The sequence below is a fragment of the Dysidea avara genome, chromosome 2, assembly GCF_963678975.1.
Source record: "Dysidea avara chromosome 2, odDysAvar1.4, whole genome shotgun sequence".
NCBI classification, from domain to species: domain Eukaryota; kingdom Metazoa; phylum Porifera; class Demospongiae; order Dictyoceratida; family Dysideidae; genus Dysidea; species Dysidea avara.
Window position 1 is genome coordinate 24,552,883 of NC_089273.1, and position 18,745 is coordinate 24,571,627.

Below are 18,745 nucleotides of genomic sequence, written 5' to 3' on the forward strand. Positions count from 1 at the left end.
AGTAAACTAGCAAGTGTATTAAACAAAACTACTACTAGTTTGACACATCTTGATTTGTCTAGTACTAAATTGCAAGAAGCAGGTATTATTGATATTACACGAGGATTAAACAATAGTAATTTGGGATATCTTTTCCTGAACAACTGCAATATTACAAGAAATGCAGCTGCTGAAATAGCCTCCTGTATAAAAGAACATTTCACATCTCTTATACATTTGGAATTATCAAATTGTAAGTTAGAGGAAGCATCACTGCTTTGTATTACTAAAGCTTTAGCTAATATGTCGTCACTATTGAAATTAAATATAAAATTTAATGCCATAACTAAAGCTGCTGCTGTTGATCTTTCAAAGGTCATAAAAAACAATTCTGAAATGACAAATTTGAAGCTCACTGTATCGGACACAAGTTTGGTTGAAGTTGCATCATCTTGTAGAACACTGTCGTCAATAAAATGCATTGATTGGAATTTTTCTTTGTTCAAGATGAATTCTAAGTATTTGGCTTCCAAATTTTGTCTTAAGGATATTATTTTCAAAATCAACATAGATGATGAATTAGATGCAGATGATCCATATTCCTCCATTGAAAGGGATATCAAAGAAATAACACATTTAACCTTTACAAACTGTAGCTGTGCGGAAGTGTTTAATTGTATAGAATCATTATTATCATTACAACACCTTGATGTGAACTCCAGCACAATAGCATATGATGTGATATCTAATACTATTCAGAAGAACATTGCTTTAAGCCACATAAATATTTCAAATTGCTGTTGGCAACGATCATTTAACAAAGTTGATTGTTTTAAAACACCTAATAGTCAACCCATTTGGTATATTGAAGAAGAACTTTATGAACCACTTAAAATGGCATTTGTTGAAGAGAAACTTTATGAACCACTTAAATTGGAGTTCGTTGAAAAGAAACTTTGTGCTAACTTTCCATGTAAAGTGAAGTATGTTGAAAAGAAACATTATAACTATCCAACTACAGTGGAATATGTTGAAGATAAACTTTACGAGGATTTACTGTTTAAAGTGGAATTTGCTGTCAATGAAGAGGAACTTTATGACTTTCCACATAAAGTGGAAAATAGTATTTACAATGACTCACCACTAGAAGATTACATGTTCTATGAAATAGCTAAGAGTTTATCATCACTTCAGCAGTTAGAGTACCTGAATATCAGTGGTAATAAAATAACGTACAGCATTGCATGTGATATAGCAACTACAATCCATAACAATAGAAGGTTACAACATCTCGATATGTCAAACTGTCAAGCACAAACTACTGAACTTCTCATAATTTTTGAGTCTTTAGAAAATTTAAATGATTTGTCATATTTGAATTTCAGCAATAACTATTTTTGTTTTCAAGCAAATGATGTTACTGGAAACATTAATTGTAATCTTCCTAATGTTGTAAATGCAAATGAACATCTAAATTTCCTCCTTTTATCTACTGTTGACGAATCAGGACAGCTACTTGAAAAAATTGTTCAGCCCAGCAAAGCACTGAAATATCTTGACATCAGCCACAATGCAGTTACTGATGATGCTGCAAATAATTTATCATCCATTATCGCTGAACATGAATCACTACAATATTTGAACATGAATGGTTGCATCATAAGTAAACATGGCAATAAATGTGTTACTAAATCAATTGCAAATGTAGCTCATTTGCAATATAATATTGAATCAAATTGTTATGATGGTATCATTCATGCTGCTGTTTTCAGCAACTTCAAGCTGTTCATCTTTCTTACTTATGATAGCAAAGCTTTAAGTAGTTGCATACCTTTCAATGTTGTCAAATCAATGTATTATATCAATTTTGCATCTCAATGTCTTACCAAGGAAGTGTTGCATTCTATATCCACAGCATTCTCAACTGCAAATATAAAATCATTAACATTTATTAATTGTGACTTTGAAGAATGCAACATACTTTCAATATTACAGCTAACTAAACACATCAAGACATTGAAGTACTTTATTCTGAATTCTTTCAGAATGTCTGAAGAAGCACTTGGTGATATTGCACAAACGATTTGCAATAATATGAACATTAGTTATCTTGACCTGTCTGATAGCAAGCTATCAGGATCACAATTTTCCATCATTGCAAAGGCTTTGAGTAAATTGTCAGCCTTACAGTATTTGGATATTTCACAAAATGAGATACTTGATGAAGTTGCTTTTGAAATAGCATTTGTCATCATTAACAACACATCATTGGAATATTTAAATTTGAGTAATTGTGTCCTAAGTGATATCGGAATTCAATTTATTTGTAATTCTTCAGCACGTGCAAGTTCTCTAAGAGCTCTCAACATTAGTGGCAACCACATTACTACACAGGCTGCAAAAAACATCGCTGCTGCATTGTCCTGTTATGATGCAAAGACTATGTCTAGTAAAACATTTAGAAGCAAATTGTTCCTTCATAAGTATTCTGTAATTGAATATCTCAATATATCTGATTGCAGCTTATCTGTATCTGATTTACTAATTGTTTTATCAGCACTAAAAAATATTAAAAGCCTAAAGTATCTTAATTTGGGTAGAAATGAGGTAGACGAGAACACTACACATGTTCTAGGAAGTTTAATACAAAATAATCATAAACTGCACAGTCTTTTTATTCCCAGTTGTGACACATCAGGATTTTTACTTGAAAAAATTATTTCTCAGTGCACAACCCTTAAATATCTTGATATCAGTTGCAATACAATAAACAATTGTGCTGCAGATAATTTATCATGTTTTATTTCTTCAAGATCACTGCAATGTGTAAACATAAGCCATTGTACTATGGTTGAAAGTGGCAATAAAGTGTTAATGAATACAATTGCAAATGTTGCTAATTTGCAATTAAGAGTCATACAAGATGTTTTCTTGCAAAGCATTGTAGCAGCTGTCCTAAGTGATTTTGTGCTGTTCATCTTCCTACTCAATGATGAATGTATTCATTCAAAATGTGAAAGTTTGAGTGCCATTAAACCAATGTATTACGTCAATTTAAGCTGCATTACAATGGAGGTAAAAGATTGTGTAGCTTCAGCCTTTTTAATGACACACATTGTATACTTAAATTTTAATAATTGTGATTTAGGAGAAGACAATGCTTTTGTGATGGTACAAGCAGTGGAACATATTAATACATTACAGTATTTGACTTTAAAGTCAAGCAGAATACACAAAGAAGCACTGGATAATATTGTGTTGATAATACTTAATAATACTGACATGAAGCATATTGACATTAGTGATTGTGAATTGTGTGGATCAGAAGTTGCTGTCATTGCTAAAGCTATCAGTAAACTGTCAGCTCTACAATTCTTGGATATATCGCGAAATGAAGTAACTGATGAAGCTGCAGTTGAAGTAGCCTCAGTCATTACTAACAATGCATCCCTGCAATATTTAAATTTAAGTGGTTGTGATATAAAGGATTTTGGCATCCATATCATTTCTGATGCTCTTGCACAAATCAAAACTCTACTGTCTTTTAACATTAGTGAAAATCATATTACTTCAAATACTGCCAAAGACGTAGCTCCTGTAGTGTCTAGTAACATTGGGTTACAAAATATCTGTTTCTCAAACTGCTTTACTGAAGATGAAACATTTATGATTGTGTCATGCATTTATAAGCAACTAAAAACACTAAAGCATCTTAATTTAGAAGGAAATGTCATAAATGATCAAACCGCAGAAGATCTTGTTGCTTTACTTACTGTTAATGCTCTTCAATACTTGAATATCTCAAATTGCAATACATCAGATCTTGGTATGCATAAAATTTTGTCTGCCCTTGAAGATAATGAGATATTGGAATATCTTAATTTAAGCTGCAACAAAGTAAATGGCAGGCTTACGGAAGATATAAAATCGTTCATGAAACGAGTGTGTACTTTACAGCAATTACACTTGTCTAACTGTAAATTGTCACAATTTCAAGTGATGTCATTTGTCACTGTAGCTCTTACCTCACCATGTTCTGTACAGCATCTTGATTTGAGTTTCAACTGTGAAGCAGAAATTCTGCCCATCAAGTTTAATTACACACAACAACAGCAACAGTTAATCAAAAATGATGGATTGTGTTATTTGAACTTATGCTGCTGTGGTCTGACAGATAAAGATATGTGTAATGTTCTGTCAATGTTAAGTATGTGCACTTCACTCAACTATTTGAATTTAGGTTCATGCACCATCCCTGGTGGCATATCAGTTGGGTCAGTTATTACGAATAATAAAAGCCTAAAATACCTAAATTTGTCTGACTGCGCACTACAGAAAGATGAAATCATTGTTGTCGCTAAAAGTTTGAGTGTAGCAACCTCAATTGAATGTCTCTTGCTAAGTTCTAATGTCATAACATACAGAGCAGCAAAGGAAATTTCATCAGCTATTTATAACATCCCTTCATTAAAACAGTTATCACTGTCTGATTGTGAATTGGAAGATTTAGGGTTATGTTATATTACCAATGCTTTAGAACAAATTTCATCCTTACAACAACTTGATTTAAGTTACAACATTATCAGTGATAAAGCAGCTGTTGGTATTGCATCAGCTCTTTCTAGTAATACATCACTAGAGTATCTGGACATGAGTTACTGTACTTGGCCAAATAATGGGTTAGCAATAATTCGAATGATGATAGATCATAAAAAGTTTAGAATGTTAAAAGAAGTTGACTTTACTACCCTATAGTTGTAATTATAGTCGCATGTAAAAATTAGAGCCTCAATTTTTTTTGTACTTCATTATTATTTACTCATTGTTAGTGTACATATACCTGAACAGTAGAAGTGTTTGAATTCTATATTTAATTTCTTTCACTGCACGTGTGTCACAAAATATATATAGCTACTGTGAGCATTTGTACTTTAATGTTAATGTGAGTGTAGTATATAAATTATTAACAAGTTGTAGTACTAATAATCATTATTGATTATCGATTGACGCAGCTTACAAAAAAATGGACTGTTACATAATCCAATATTTTATTGAATTTCTGGTTTCTTTAGAATTGGAACAATGTTGTGGCAGTAGCTTGATCTGCAATACCTGACTGTTCTATTAGAGTATTTGACAGGCTACCAGCTCTTTGTCATATTATTATTTTTTGGGGGGTTAAGGTGCAACATCCTTATCATCAATGAAACAACTAATAGTATTGCATTTGCTCTTGTTATAATATGTGACTGGATTTGCAAAAAGGTACCTTTTCCACACATTTTACATACTAGCAAACAAAATGATGTAACATTTGATTCCTTACACTGATTAACTTGCACTTGGTATCAAAATGCAGCCAGATACCATAGCCACACTCAAGCAATGGTATGCTATGATTAAAAAAAGTATGAAATTTCAAAAATGGGTCAAATTTTGTGTGTGAAAAAGGTACCTTTTTTGTAAATCTGGTCACATATATCACTTGAGTATTTGGACATGAGTTTTACTTGACCAAATAACAGATTAACAATATTTCAACCAAATCTAGATCTTTAAAAGTTCACTTTGATTTATCCTCACAGTAGTCGGAAGAGCCGTTGTTCCCTCTGAAGCACACGTATCTACCAACAAAAACAATCTATATATAACTAATCATGCAACAACATACAAAACAGACAAGAGAGGTACTATAATTACAATAAGTTACATTGATTCCTCAACATAAAAATCATTTGGGAAGAAATAAAAGAATATTGTAGTTACAATTCAATGGAATGTATAGTGGTGATAAATGAATTACACCATGAAGAATCAGATGACTGGAAGTACTTTTTGATGCTTGATAGATTGCAATTTATCAGGTTGGTAAAACTGTTTTTACAGCATGTCTCATTATTATGTCAATAAGCTAAAGGAAGTTGATTTCAGTACGTACATGGTGATGTTACATGGACTAACTACTAGCTAACTGTAATGATTTTCCTTTTTATCATACTGACTCATGCAGCTTTCCATATATGTGACCGGGCCTGCGATAATAGGGCATGTGGGCACATGATTTTTACCTACTTTTTCACACTTTCATCACACATAACATTTTGTACCATTATGCTATGACATTGCAATTTTCTGCTCTTAGTAAGTATTTAATTGGCATCATAATGCAAGTTACAGAATGGAAATATATGTTTCCAGTACTGAGATATGAGCTGTAGAGTGATAGGGTGTAGTTTGTGCCCACATGCCCTGTTTTCGCAGGCCCGGTCACATATTTATTGTTTATAAGCTTTTCCATGCACATGTACATGCACTGCTTGAAGGTTCTTAGTTTACTAATTTGTTAAGCTGCTTTACTGTAGTTGTGCCCAGTTATACTGATAGTAAAATGTCAGTAACTTTAAGTATATGGAACATAATTGTTTTACTAAGTTTTAAACTCTCAGTAAACATCAGTGAATGCAGGTTTACTGAAAAGCTACTAAAATTCCAAACAATTAACTGTTCCATATACTGGGGATATACCACTCTAGTAAACTAAGAAACTTCAAGCAGTGAGGTATACTACAATAAATCATGGATGTCATGAAAGATCAACACATTCTAATAGAGCCGTATAGGAGTTGCCCTCTAGTATTATATATCAATTTATGTATCATTAATATACACTGGTAATGATCACTGCGTAATTGTGCAATATAAATAGGTCTGTTTATAAGTATAATACAGTAGGGCCACAACTATTAATTGTTTATAGTTTCCATATTTTCCATTATATCTAGTTCCAAATATTAGAAGATTCTGAACAGCTTACAGTTTCACAATGTCTGACATTTAAGTAACTTTGAGTCTGGTTTAGTATACTGGTTTTTGCGAAGATGGTTTTAATTTATTATAATAATTATTGATTACATGATGCATGCGTTTGTCATACCAATATAGAGTAGCCATGCTGTACAAAATTTATTTTATTCCGAGTGTGAAGGTATAAACAGCTATCACAAAATTACTGTATTTTAGCTTTGTTATTCATGACAACAGTATGGAATCCACCATGAAGAGGTCCTCCACAATAGGGCACATCTGATACCAAAAGCACACTGTTAAAAATTATTATTATTATTATTCATTACAGGTAATTTATAAGGCTAAACAGCCTGTTACACCTGATCAACAGGTAAAAAAAAGTACAAGTAGACTAATTACATACATTTATACATAGTGTTAGATGAATATTGGTCAATCAATTTCTTAAAATCATCAACTGATGCTGCACATGCTACTTCTTGGGGTAAATTATTCCATGGGTAGTTGTTTTAACACATGATATGCTAATTTTACTAGCCACAAAGGTTGCTGATGTAACAACCCACATGCTGAATTAACACATTTGTGGTATTACAACCAAGGTATACTTAATTTAGCACAGGTGATGTGTTAAATTTGCAAACGATTGTGCTGTTTCAGCAACCGAGATGGTTACATAGTAATAGCTGTACACAGTTTATTAGAGTTTACATGCTTTTGTTGTTTATTGCAAAGCACACTTTAGAGTTATGAAACCTCTAACTGGGCGAAGAGTGAGAATTTGTCTGCTTTGGAGATCTTTTACATGGACAGTGGTAAAGATGTTTGATGGTTCAACTATCCAGGAATGGTAGTGGTCAGAGTACTCAATAACATTTAGAGTTTGCAGGCCTAGTATAACATTTGAATGGTAGACAAACAGTTCTTCAATTCTGACAAACTTGTGATATGTGTGATCTTCAGTAGAGGTGACGATGGCACTACCATGCCTATTTTCATTCTGTGAACTTCTGCATTTGAACAACAGGGAAAAAAAACAACATGATCACATAGACTCTTCAATATATTTGACAACTATATGGTTTCTAATTATGCTTATGGTTAATTAACTAATTATATTTATCTCACCTCAACTACAGTTTAAAAGCATTCTTTGAATGCTAACCAAAATATGTGAAAATATAAGGCTACAAGGTGATCTTCAAATGCATGATGCACCTTCATAGATTTTCCTTAAACAACACATGAATGTTAAACTGAAAGAAAATTTGGTTATCTGGTATAGTACTAGAATGAAATGTTGAGCCAAAGCCAGAATGCCGGCTCTACGAATTGTCTATTGTAGATCAAAAAAATTCCACACTTTGTGTAGTGTGTCTCCCTCGATATCTCTAGCACTTTGGCCAGTGGTCAAATCTATTAGCTACCTTTGATAGTAATCAATCGGTGCTTCTTCTGTAACACTGTAAATCGATGGTATATGACTCCTGCAGTCACTTAGCTATAGCATTACTACATAAATGACTGCAGGAGTCATACCATCAGTATGAACTTCATACTTTTGAATTTACAGTACGGTGTGCCACTTAAATGCATGAAAGTTGATAAATGTAGATCAATTCCACACAGTAGAGTAAAATCAGAAGTATATTATACTTTTGCAATATGAACCAACAGAAGTTTAAAAGATAGCACAAAAGTTTTCACAGAGGTGACATCGATGTATTGCTGAAACAGTAGCTAGCTATATAATATTATTATATTCGCATTAGTTAAAGTTGGTTGAGTATAGTTTAGATATTTCCCTCAAGCCTGCTTGACTTATAGCTAATGTTTACGCGCAGCCATTAGGGATGCGGCGATTATGCCGGCATAATAGATATGTGTGGGAATCAAGAATTATGCTAGCATTTTCAAGTGATTATAAAGCTTGCACAATTCCGTTTAAAAAGATCGAGATACTCTAATAGAGCAGTCAGAAATTCTAATAGAGCAGTCACTGAATCAAGACACACGGTAGTGTGTCGTGCGGCCCAAGAAGCCGGCGCGCAACCCCGTGAGTATATTGACAGGAAGAAAGAAAACGCAATTTTCGCACCTCCGTAGCTCTGTGCTGCCTTGATGAAACAAGACAAATTTTGCTGTGTACATTCCCTCCAACTTCAGTACTCCACATTCCAAATTTGAGCGAAATCGCTTCAGGCATTCCTGAGATATGCGACTTCAAAAATTGGCTTAGTTTCTTCGTTTTTTTTTCTTCTTCTTATTTTTCTTCCTCTTTTCGCACACTTACAAAAACTACTATAAAACACGAACGCGTTATCCGATTGCCTTGAAATTTGGCACACAGAAGGGGGGTATAAAGGCGCATCTCGGTACCAACTTTGGCTGTAATACCATAAACAGGCAAAGAGTTATGAGCGATTATGCACGAAAAATAACACCAATATGTTGTCACGCCTACAGGGTAAACCGCGTATGGGAAGAAGCTGAAAATCGGTGGGTGAATAGGTTAACTATTGAACCTCAAACCTTTTGTGGTTTGAAAGAAATCGAGCTAAAAACCAGGAAGATACAGCGAAAAAATAAAACAGTGTGTAACAATTATGCAATCGAGATTAGCTAATTTTTATTATTATTATTATTATTATTATGCTTGCCACGCCTACCAGATAAACCACTTGGGGTAATGCTTTGAAAATCGCTGTACAGATGGAGTTATCATCTTAGAAAGGCTCTTCAATGGTGTAGAAGAATCAGACTTAAAGCCACGGAGTTATAACACGAAATCCAACTTGGTGTAGCAAGTGCGAGATCGAGATACTCTAATAGAGCAGTCATCCTAATAGAGCAGTCACCCTGAACAGAATTCAAGAGATCAGTTAGAAATAAGTAACCTGTATAGAGATCAGCTACAAACAAATCACCCTGTAGAGAGTTCAGCTACAAACAATTCACCCTGTTCAGACATCAGTTAGAAGAAGTTTTCTTGTAGAGAGTTCAGTTACAAACAAATCACCCTGTTGAAAGATCAGCTAGAAGATGTCACCTTATAGATAGTTCAGTTACAAAGAAACCACCATGTAGAGAATTCAGCTACAAACTAGTGACCCTGTAGATACATCAGCTAGAAGAAGTTACCTTGTAGAGAGTTCAGCTACAACAAAGAAACCATTCTGTAAAGAGCTCAGCTGCAAACAAATCACCTATACAGAATTCAGCTACAAACAAATCACCCTGTAGAGAGATCAGCTAGAAGAAGTTACCTTGTAGATAGTTCAGCTACAAACAAATCATCCTGTAGAGAGATCAGCTAGAAGAAGTTACCTTGTAGATAGTTCAGCTACAAACAATTCACCCTGTACAGAGCTCAGTTAAAAGAGGTTTCCTTGTAGAGAGTTCAGCTACAGACAAATCACCCTGTAGAGAGATCAGTTAGAAGAAGTTACCTTGTAGATCGTTCACACTGTGCAAAAAGTGGGATATAATATGGTATTTCCAGTGGCTTATTGAATACAAATAAGCCTTAATATAAATCCTGTATTATACTCATTTTATACTTTAGTATAATCCATACTATACTATTGCATATATGGTTTCAGTTTATTTACCACATTACCTCAAATAGCTTATATCTAGTATAATGCCCACACTATACCATCGCATATATGGTTTCAGTATATTTAACACATTAACTGAAGTCTTACATGAGATTGTTAGTATAATACAGGTTATACCAAGCTTTTTTGTATTCAATAAGCCACTGGAAATACCATCTTATATCCCTCTTTTTTCACAGTGTCAGCTACAAACAATTCACCCTGTAAAGAGATCAGCTAGAAGAAGTTACCTTGTAGAGAGTTCAGCTACAAAGAAACCATCATGTAGAGAATTCAGCCGCAAACAAATCATGTATAGAGAGTTCTGCTACAAACAATTCACCCTGTAGAGAGATCAGCTAGAAGAAGTTTCCTTGTAGAGAGTTCTGCTACAAACAAATCACCTTGTAGAAAGATCAGCTAGAAGAAATCACCTTGTAGAGAGTTCCGCTTCAAAGAAACAATCATGTGAGAGTTCAGGTACAAACAAATTGTCTTGTAGAGAGATCAGCTAGAAGAAGTTACCTTGTAGAGAGTTCAGCTACAAAGAAACCATCATGTAGATAGTTCAGGTACAAACAAATCACCCTGTGGAAAGATCAGCTATAGAAGAAATCACCTTGTAGAGAGTTCAGCTACAAAGAAACTATCATGTAGAGAGTTCAACTACAAACAAATCACCCTGTAGAAAGATCAGCTATAGAAGAAGTCACATTGTAGAGAGTTCAGCTACAAAGAAACTACCACGTAGAGAGTTCAGCTGCAAACAAATCATCCTGTAGAGAGTTCAGCTAGAAGAAGTCACCTTTTAGAGAGTTCAGCTACAATGAAACTCCCATGTAGAGAGTTCAGCTGCAAACAAATCACCCTGTAGAGAACTCAGCTACAAACAAATATGCAGTGTAAAAAGATCAGCTAGAAGAAGTTACCTTGTAGAGAGTTCAGCTACAATGAAACCACCATGTAGAGAGTTCAGCTACAAACAAATCACCTTCAGCTAGAAACAAGTCACCCTGTAGAGAGATCAGCTAGAAACAAGTCACCTTGTAGAGAGTTCAGCTAGAAGAAGTCACATTGTAGAGAGTTCAGCTACAAAGAAACCACCATTTAGAGAGTTCAGCTGCAAACAAATCACCCAGTAGAAAGTTCAGCTATGAACAAATCACCCTGTTGAGAGTTCAGTTAGAAACAAGGAATCCTGTAGAGAGATAACCTAGAAGTATCGCCTTGTAGAGAGTTCAGCTACAAACAAATCACCTGTAGAGAGTTCAGCTACAAACAAATCACCCTGTAGAGAGATCAGCTAGAAGAAGTCACCTTGTAGAGAGTTCAGCTATAAAGAAACCACCATGTAGAGAATTCAGCTGCAAACAAACACCCTGTAGAGAACTCAGCTACAAACAAATCGCCCTGTAGAAAGATCAGCTAGAAGAAGTTACCTTGTAGGGATTTCAGCTACAAACAAATCACCCTGTAGAGAGTTCAGCTACAAAGAAACCATTCTGTAAAGAGCTCAGCTGCAAACAAATCACTTGTACAGAATTCAGCTACAAACAAATCACCCTGTAGAGAGATCAGCTAGAAGAAATTACCTTGTAGATAGTTCAGCTACAAACAAATCACCCTGTAGAAAGATCAGTTAGAAGAAGTTACCTTGGAGAAAGTTCAGCTACAAAGAAACCATTTTGTAAAGAGCTCAGCTGCAAACAAATCACCTGTACAGAATTCAACTACGAACAAATCACCCTGTAGAGAGATCAGCTTACCTTGTAGATAGTTCAGCTACAAACAAATCTCCCCGTAGAGAGATCAGTTAGAAGAAATTACCTTGTAGAGAGTTCAGCTACAAAGAAACCACCATGTAGAGAGTTCAGCTGCAAAGAAATCACCCTGTAGAAAATTCTGCCAGAAACAAATTGCCCTGTAGAAAGATCAGTTAGAAGAAGTTACCTTTTAGAGAGTTCAGCTACAAAGAAACCATTCAGTAAAGAGCTCAGCTGCAAACAAATCACCTATACAGAATTCAGCTACAAACACATCACCCTGTAGAGAGATCAGCTAGAAGAAGTTACCTTGTAGATCGTTCAGCTACAAACAATTCACCCTGTAGAGAGAGCAATTAGAAGAAGTCACCTTGTAGAGTGTTCAGTTACAAAGAAACCACCATGGAGATTTCTGTAATCAATATAATATTATGTGACCGGATATGCGAAAAGGGGTCTTCCACACACATCCAATTCCGTAAACGTTGGAGACCATACCTCAATGTTCAAGTAACATATTAACCTGAAACTTTCACCATGTATTCAGCGATAGTGGTGCTCACCACTGTCCAAAATTCAAGGCAATAGCTCTTTCCAATCTGAAGTTATCAATTGTCAAAGTTGGCAAATTGGATGTGTGTGGAAGACCCCTTTTCGCAAATCCGGTCACATATGTATTATACAGTATATATAATTTGTACATTTACTGATAAACTATTTAAAGTACATCTACTTCATCTTTTCTTCTTCCTGTAGTAAAGAAAAAAACATAGGTTAAAAAAGTTCCAAAGCTGGCCATAGGCCGGCTTTGGGGTATACAAATACAAAAAGAAATGAAATCTAATCCAAAACAGCCAAGCTGTAAAAAAAGTGTGCGGCCCTCAGAAAGGCTATGGTGAAAAAAGATGTGAAATCCAAGGTGGCGGCCAAGAAATGGCTGTGATGGTAGGTTAATGGTAAAAATTTTAATAATGACAATTTAGGTAAATTTTGTGAAGCGGCACGAAAATTCACCTGAATTGTCGTTATTAAAATTTTTACCATTAACCTACCATCACAGCCATTTCTTGGCCGCCACCTTGGATTTCACATCTTTTTTCACCATAGCCTTTCTGAGGGCCGCACACTTTTTTTACAGCTTGGCTGTTTTGGATTAGATATTATTTACTCTAATAAAGCAGTCACATTGAAACGAAATACTCTAATACAGCAATCAGCTAAAGAATTCAAGACTATTTGGATCTTAAACATCAATAAAATGGTCTGATACAGCAATAAACTGGCATTATTAGCCAATTATGGTGGCATAATTTTGGGAATAATGGGCAATTCTCAAAAGCATAATAGGTGAATTTTTGAGCACTGCTCAAAAGCATAATGCTCAATTTTTGGAACATAATAGCCTCATGCCTAGCAGCCATATAGCTAGCTTCATGTCTGCGGTACATTAACTATGCTTTAATTGACCATATACAAGATTGTGTACAGTCTGAGTGCAGGGCCGCCCAGGGCAAAGAGTTAAAGTGGGGCCCTTGACCCAAGTTGTAAGGTGAAGACCAAAAAAAAAAAAAAAAAAAAAAAAAAGGTCACAACCTGCTGGCAATGACAATAACTACCCATCACCAACCATATCTCCTTATCTATAAGCTTGCTACACTGCTCCTTTGAAGAATACTGTGACTGCTCTATTAGAGTATTTAGATCTGACTGCTCTATTAGAGTATATCGATCTTTTAAACAGGTATTCAGGGGGCCCTTCATGGGGCCTCCTGGGGCCCCTTTCAGGCTGGGGCCCGGGGCAAAATGCCCCAGTTGCCCCCCCCTGTGGGCGGCCCTGTCTGAGTGACAGATGGCTACCACTCCCTAGCAATTAGTGCACCGCAACCTAATGACATTTCAACATAAATTATTAGTATCCTGGAATATCCTACAATAACCATGTGAATACAAGCGATGTAACGCAAATACCCTGGAATTTCCTATCTTTATCACGTGAATAAGGTATTTTAAACTCATTTTCGCAGTTACGATGGCATTGGAAGCAGCTGAATTTTCTGTGGAGCAAGTATGCAATCTACTGTAGGATAGTCACTGGGATATTATGACTCTGTTGTGGAGATGTTCAAGGAAAACGAAATCGCCGGCATGATGGCACTGTATGAGTTCACTAGCCGCGACAAGGAGGACATGAAAGAACTGGGGATTGGTCTACTACTTTAGGGCACCGGACCGAAAGAAATTGCTTCGTGTGCTTGGACCGACAATGATAGATCTTCCATAAAGACTGAGTGAACATCCGTAGCTGTTACAACACATCGCAGCAGCTCTACAGTGTCAGACGATAATATGAATGACAGCTGTACAAGCAGTATTGCAGCAGTAGCAGTGTAGCAGCATCAAACTATGAGGAACAAGCTCACGGTCGCACTCACGAAATTGTACGTACGTAGCTACGTAGCTATCCACTTAGCTTTAAAGAGTTAGTTCAAATTACTGTGGCGTAACGGTGTGCAAATAAATTTCATGGTTAACTAGATAACTGCTTTCATTTTATAGGTGATACCTTGCCAAATGATGGAAACGGCCACATTGACCCTAATGAGCAGCATGGAGATTCCTGAGCAAATGTCTGATTCCGGGAAAACATAGTTAAGTAAGCTAGGTTTATGTCTAGAGTGTGATGTCCCAGTATTTATGCGTAGCTATAGTTATGTAACTACAGTAATTCCATTATACCTCTGCCAGTAATAAATTAGCTGCAACAGGTGATTTTTACAATGTATACTTTCTGTTTTTCAGGACGATTCTATCCTTTCAAACGTTCCAAATGCCTGGGAAGACAACTTCACTGTTCCATCACAGTTCTCTGAAAGAACTATGATCAGCATAGGTAATGACAAGGTTCAGCCAGGGCTGAGATTGTCCAGATGACTGTTGCCAAAATGCTGAATTATTGTAAATATCCCACTGCTATACTATGTGAGATAGTAGCAAGCATGATTATACCAAGTCTACTTAAAGGGAAGACGGAATGGTGACAGTTTTGGAAATGGTCATGTAAGTGCAAATACTCTCATGTATAGCAAGTGTGTGTGTATGTGTATGTGTGCATGCTGGCATACTCTAGCTGAATACATGCATACATATTCACATTGTTTTTACAAAGGGCTGATGAACAATGCAGTACCAAAACTGGTTTAGAAACTAGCCATGTGGTCATCCTCTGAGCTTACTTTCACTCTTCCTGTAAAGACGAAGAAGTCTACACACAATGGGGTAGGATGTGGGAGTGAAATTTTGAATAGTAAGAAAACCGCAAAATTAGACTTCAAAGATATTGAAGAAAGGCAAGCTGGAAAAAGCACCCAGAGAAATCTGGTCCCGTGTTATTGACAATCTAGTATCAAAACTGAGGAACTTGTCAACTGTAAGTGCACGAATGCATGTACAGTAAATCATGATGTTTCTACAGGCCCCTGATATTTCTATTGTTATATTTATTGTGCCGAAGCTGATGCACAAAGAAATGAAGCCATCAGATGGGTTGATTGTAGTGCTGGAGGTACGTAAATGCATGCATATGTGTGCAGTTATATAAAATGTTTTATGTAAGCAAGTATTATTCATACATTAAAGTAAAATTATGTACCAACTCTACTTAGCTTACATCATATTTGTATGCTTACAGAATGGTGACAACACTGAAAGTGAAATTGAAAACCATGCAACTGCTGCTCCATAAATAGGTTCTGCAATGCAAGACTATAATACTTTGGTCATAGAGAATCTCATCTACTTGGACGTTGATGATCTCTGTTGCTGCTGTAGTTGGGTTGTACTACAACATCGCCTACCCTGAGCAGTGGAACAATTGCCTCCTTTTAAATGAGAAGTTGCTGTGGGGATATCTTTTTGTCCCAATCCTGGTCCTCTCCAGGCAGGGCTCATTTGAGATACAGAGAAACTGTCTTAAACAGTAATGCACTCAACATTCTGCTAGTGTGTTTCTGTACTATGTATGTACATTTTGTTGTAACATTACTTTTACTACAATGTCACTAAAATATTTTTTCATACTGTAAATCCAACAAGTTAGTTATAGTAACAAATAAGTAGTGATTATTTCAGCATGGCCAAGGGTAAAAATAACACAGAGATTAGCTAAAGTAACAAAATAATTTGCGCTAATACGACACAGACTTTTATGTGCTATATCAACACTTACACTGATAGTCATTTTTGGTACCCGTAAGTAACACATAATATTGTGTTATTTTAACTACCGAGTTTTAACAGTGCAATATATCTGCTGGCATTATATACTGCAATAACTGGAAGCACAAAAATTGCTGCTTTTTTTATAACACTGAGCACAACAATCATCTTTATTCTGGTTTGTTTGGAGATTGTGTGTGTTCACATCTGTTGTATGTGGTTGGGTCACTACTATGTTTGTCTGTTCTGGCTGAGCCATTGTTTGGGGATTAACATCTGTTACTTGTGATTCTGTCACAGTAACAACATTATCCTGTCTTGGCTGACTGAGCCTTTGGTTGGGGATAATGTGCATTCACATCTGTTGCCTAGGGTTGTGCCACCACTACACTTGTCTGCTTTGGCTGAGTCATTACCAGTAACTGATCTGTGTCACAGAAAAAACAAAGAACGCAGATTGAAATTACTGCTATTGCTATAATATAAGTGCTTTACAGTATAACAGGTAGCTAGGCAAAAAGGGAAATTGAAGAAGTGAATGCTGTACTTTGACTTCTCGGATATACTGACTGTCTCATATTGCACTCATAGTAACTTGTGCTACAGTCTATAGATGAGGTAAATGCAATCAAATGAGATTATGGGTGAAAGGAGAAATTCCTTTAGCCACAAGACTCATTCCTGGTTACCCAAGTTCCTGCTGAGTATTACATTCCAGGAGGGATGCAGGGGCGGATCCAGAGTTTGGAAAGAGGGGGGGGGGGGCACCTTGCTGAAAAACAGTTGAAGACCAAAAAAAAAAAGAGGTCACAACAATAATAGCTAGTTATCCTTTACCAAATATATCACGTCTGTTATGTAAAATAAAATCCTATTTATAGCTTCATAGGTAAGCTACACTGCCTCATGAACATTGTGACTGCTTTATTAGAGTAATTGACTGCTCTATTAGAGTATCTCGATCTTGTATGCAATTTCTTGAAGGGGGGGTGGGCATTTGCCCCAAATGTCCCATCCTGGATCCGCCATTGGGATGGATGTTTTCTCCCTTTAATTATATAATGTTATAACTACCATTTCCTTTTATAAAGTAAAATTAATCCACACAAAAACAGCCAAGCTTTGAAAAAATGGTGCGGCCTTAAAAAGCCTGGGTGTAAAAACGTTGTACTGCAGTGTGTACAATGCATTCTTCATGGACTTATGAGTGTCCTCCTTTGTGTTCCATTCATCTTTGCTGACAGTGAAAAGTGTTGATTTGGCGATATCACGTGAGATAGGTGAATTTTTTTGGGCCCAATTCTGACTTGGAAACCTTTTCACATTTTGTAGATTATTGTTTTTGTTTGTTTTACAGAAGGCATGATACACCATGTGACCACTGTGCTGTCGAGTTGCTATTCATGGACTGCTTGATATGTTTTGTTGGAATGAATAATTATACTGAGATAGCCAGGTATCTAGACACTTCCTAGGAATTGAGCTGAGTGGATCAAAAGGCAGGCGGGGTGATGAACGCAAGGACAATTATGCAAGGTTATGCTTCTGAAGGAATCTCGAATGTCATGATGTCAAATACAGTGTTGACTAGCATTGAAATAATGCACCATGACTGCTGAAGTTAACCGATGACTATCAGTCTGATTCAGTCATGATGTATAAAAATTTTACTTGTGGGTGTACATAATGATCCATTGTGTGTTAACACATGTACATGTACAGTCCTTTTACACATCACTGGTTCAGTCACTTAGTGGTGATGATGTGTGAAGTTATTGATCATGTCCAAGGGTAACATGGGATCTAAATATTATACTGGAATTTTCTATACTACAGTATGTAAAGCCTCACAGAAAGCTGGATCCCATACTGATTGTGAAACATTGAGATGTTGCATGCTTTTGTATAAGTAGTTAGTGTATGCACATATATTTTGTGACCGGGCTAGGGCATGTGGACGCAAACTACACCCATCACTCTACAGGTAATATATCTCATTGCTGGAACAGAATATTGGTATTCTGTAACTTGCATCATAAAGCCAACTGAATGCTTACTAAGTGCTAAAAATTGCATTGCCATAGTATAATGGTACGAGTAATGAAAGTGTGAAAAAGTAGGCAAAACCCATATGTCCACATTCCCTATTTTCACTGGCCCAGTCACATTTAGACTCCTGAAATTCAAGCTCCAGAAATAGAAATAAGGGTCAAAAATTGGTCAGCCACAATTTAGAAGCAAATGTTTTGTAGGTTGATGAATTGAAAATGTATAAATAGCACTAAGAGTTGAAGTAAACTAGCCAATTGGCAACTGTGTTAATTGTTTGTAGCACTGGGACACCTCTCACACCGTATCTGGGTCACAATTGGTGTTCAGAAT

General features: G+C 35.9%; 2 protein-coding genes across 5 annotated transcripts; both read left to right on the forward strand.

Annotated features, from left to right (window-relative positions):
• LOC136246915 (protein NLRC5-like) lies at positions 1 to 4,999 on the forward strand. The gene has a single exon (XM_066038509.1). The coding sequence runs from the start codon at positions 283 to 285 to the stop codon at positions 4,732 to 4,734; it is 4,452 nt and encodes a 1,483-aa protein (XP_065894581.1). The 5' UTR covers positions 1 to 282; the 3' UTR covers positions 4,735 to 4,999.
• Positions 5,000 to 14,114: 9,115 nt separating this feature from the next.
• Positions 14,115 to 16,244, forward strand: LOC136246916 (uncharacterized). Of its 4 annotated transcripts, XM_066038513.1 has the most exons (8): positions 14,118 to 14,586; positions 14,705 to 14,801; positions 14,948 to 15,112; positions 15,181 to 15,205; positions 15,315 to 15,424; positions 15,474 to 15,575; positions 15,621 to 15,710; positions 15,837 to 16,244. In XM_066038513.1, exons 5-8 carry the CDS (start codon positions 15,359 to 15,361, stop codon positions 15,888 to 15,890), a joined length of 312 nt encoding a protein of 103 aa, XP_065894585.1. In that variant the 5' UTR covers positions 14,118 to 14,586; positions 14,705 to 14,801; positions 14,948 to 15,112; positions 15,181 to 15,205; positions 15,315 to 15,358; the 3' UTR covers positions 15,891 to 16,244. The 4 variants fall into 4 exon arrangements, 3 of the variants coding, with proteins under 3 accessions (XP_065894585.1, XP_065894582.1, XP_065894584.1); XM_066038510.1 differs by having other exon boundaries at positions 14,119 to 14,654; positions 14,948 to 15,205; XM_066038512.1 differs by having other exon boundaries at positions 14,119 to 14,590; positions 14,948 to 15,205.
• The last annotated feature ends 2,501 nt before the right edge of the window (positions 16,245 to 18,745 follow it).

Excerpts from the sequence above, each read along its gene's own strand:
- LOC136246916 (XM_066038513.1), top strand. The coding sequence starts at position 15,359 with ATGTGGTCATCCTCTGAGCTTACTTTCACTCTTCCTGTAAAGACGAAG. Across the intron at positions 15,576-15,620 it reads AACTGAGGAACTTGTCAACT|GCCCCTGATATTTCTATTGT; the intron begins GTAAGTGCACGA and ends ATGTTTCTACAG. Across the intron at positions 15,711-15,836 it reads GGTTGATTGTAGTGCTGGAG|AATGGTGACAACACTGAAAG; the intron begins GTACGTAAATGC and ends GTATGCTTACAG.
- LOC136246915 (XM_066038509.1), top strand. The coding sequence starts at position 283 with ATGTCGTCACTATTGAAATTAAATATAAAATTTAATGCCATAACTAAA.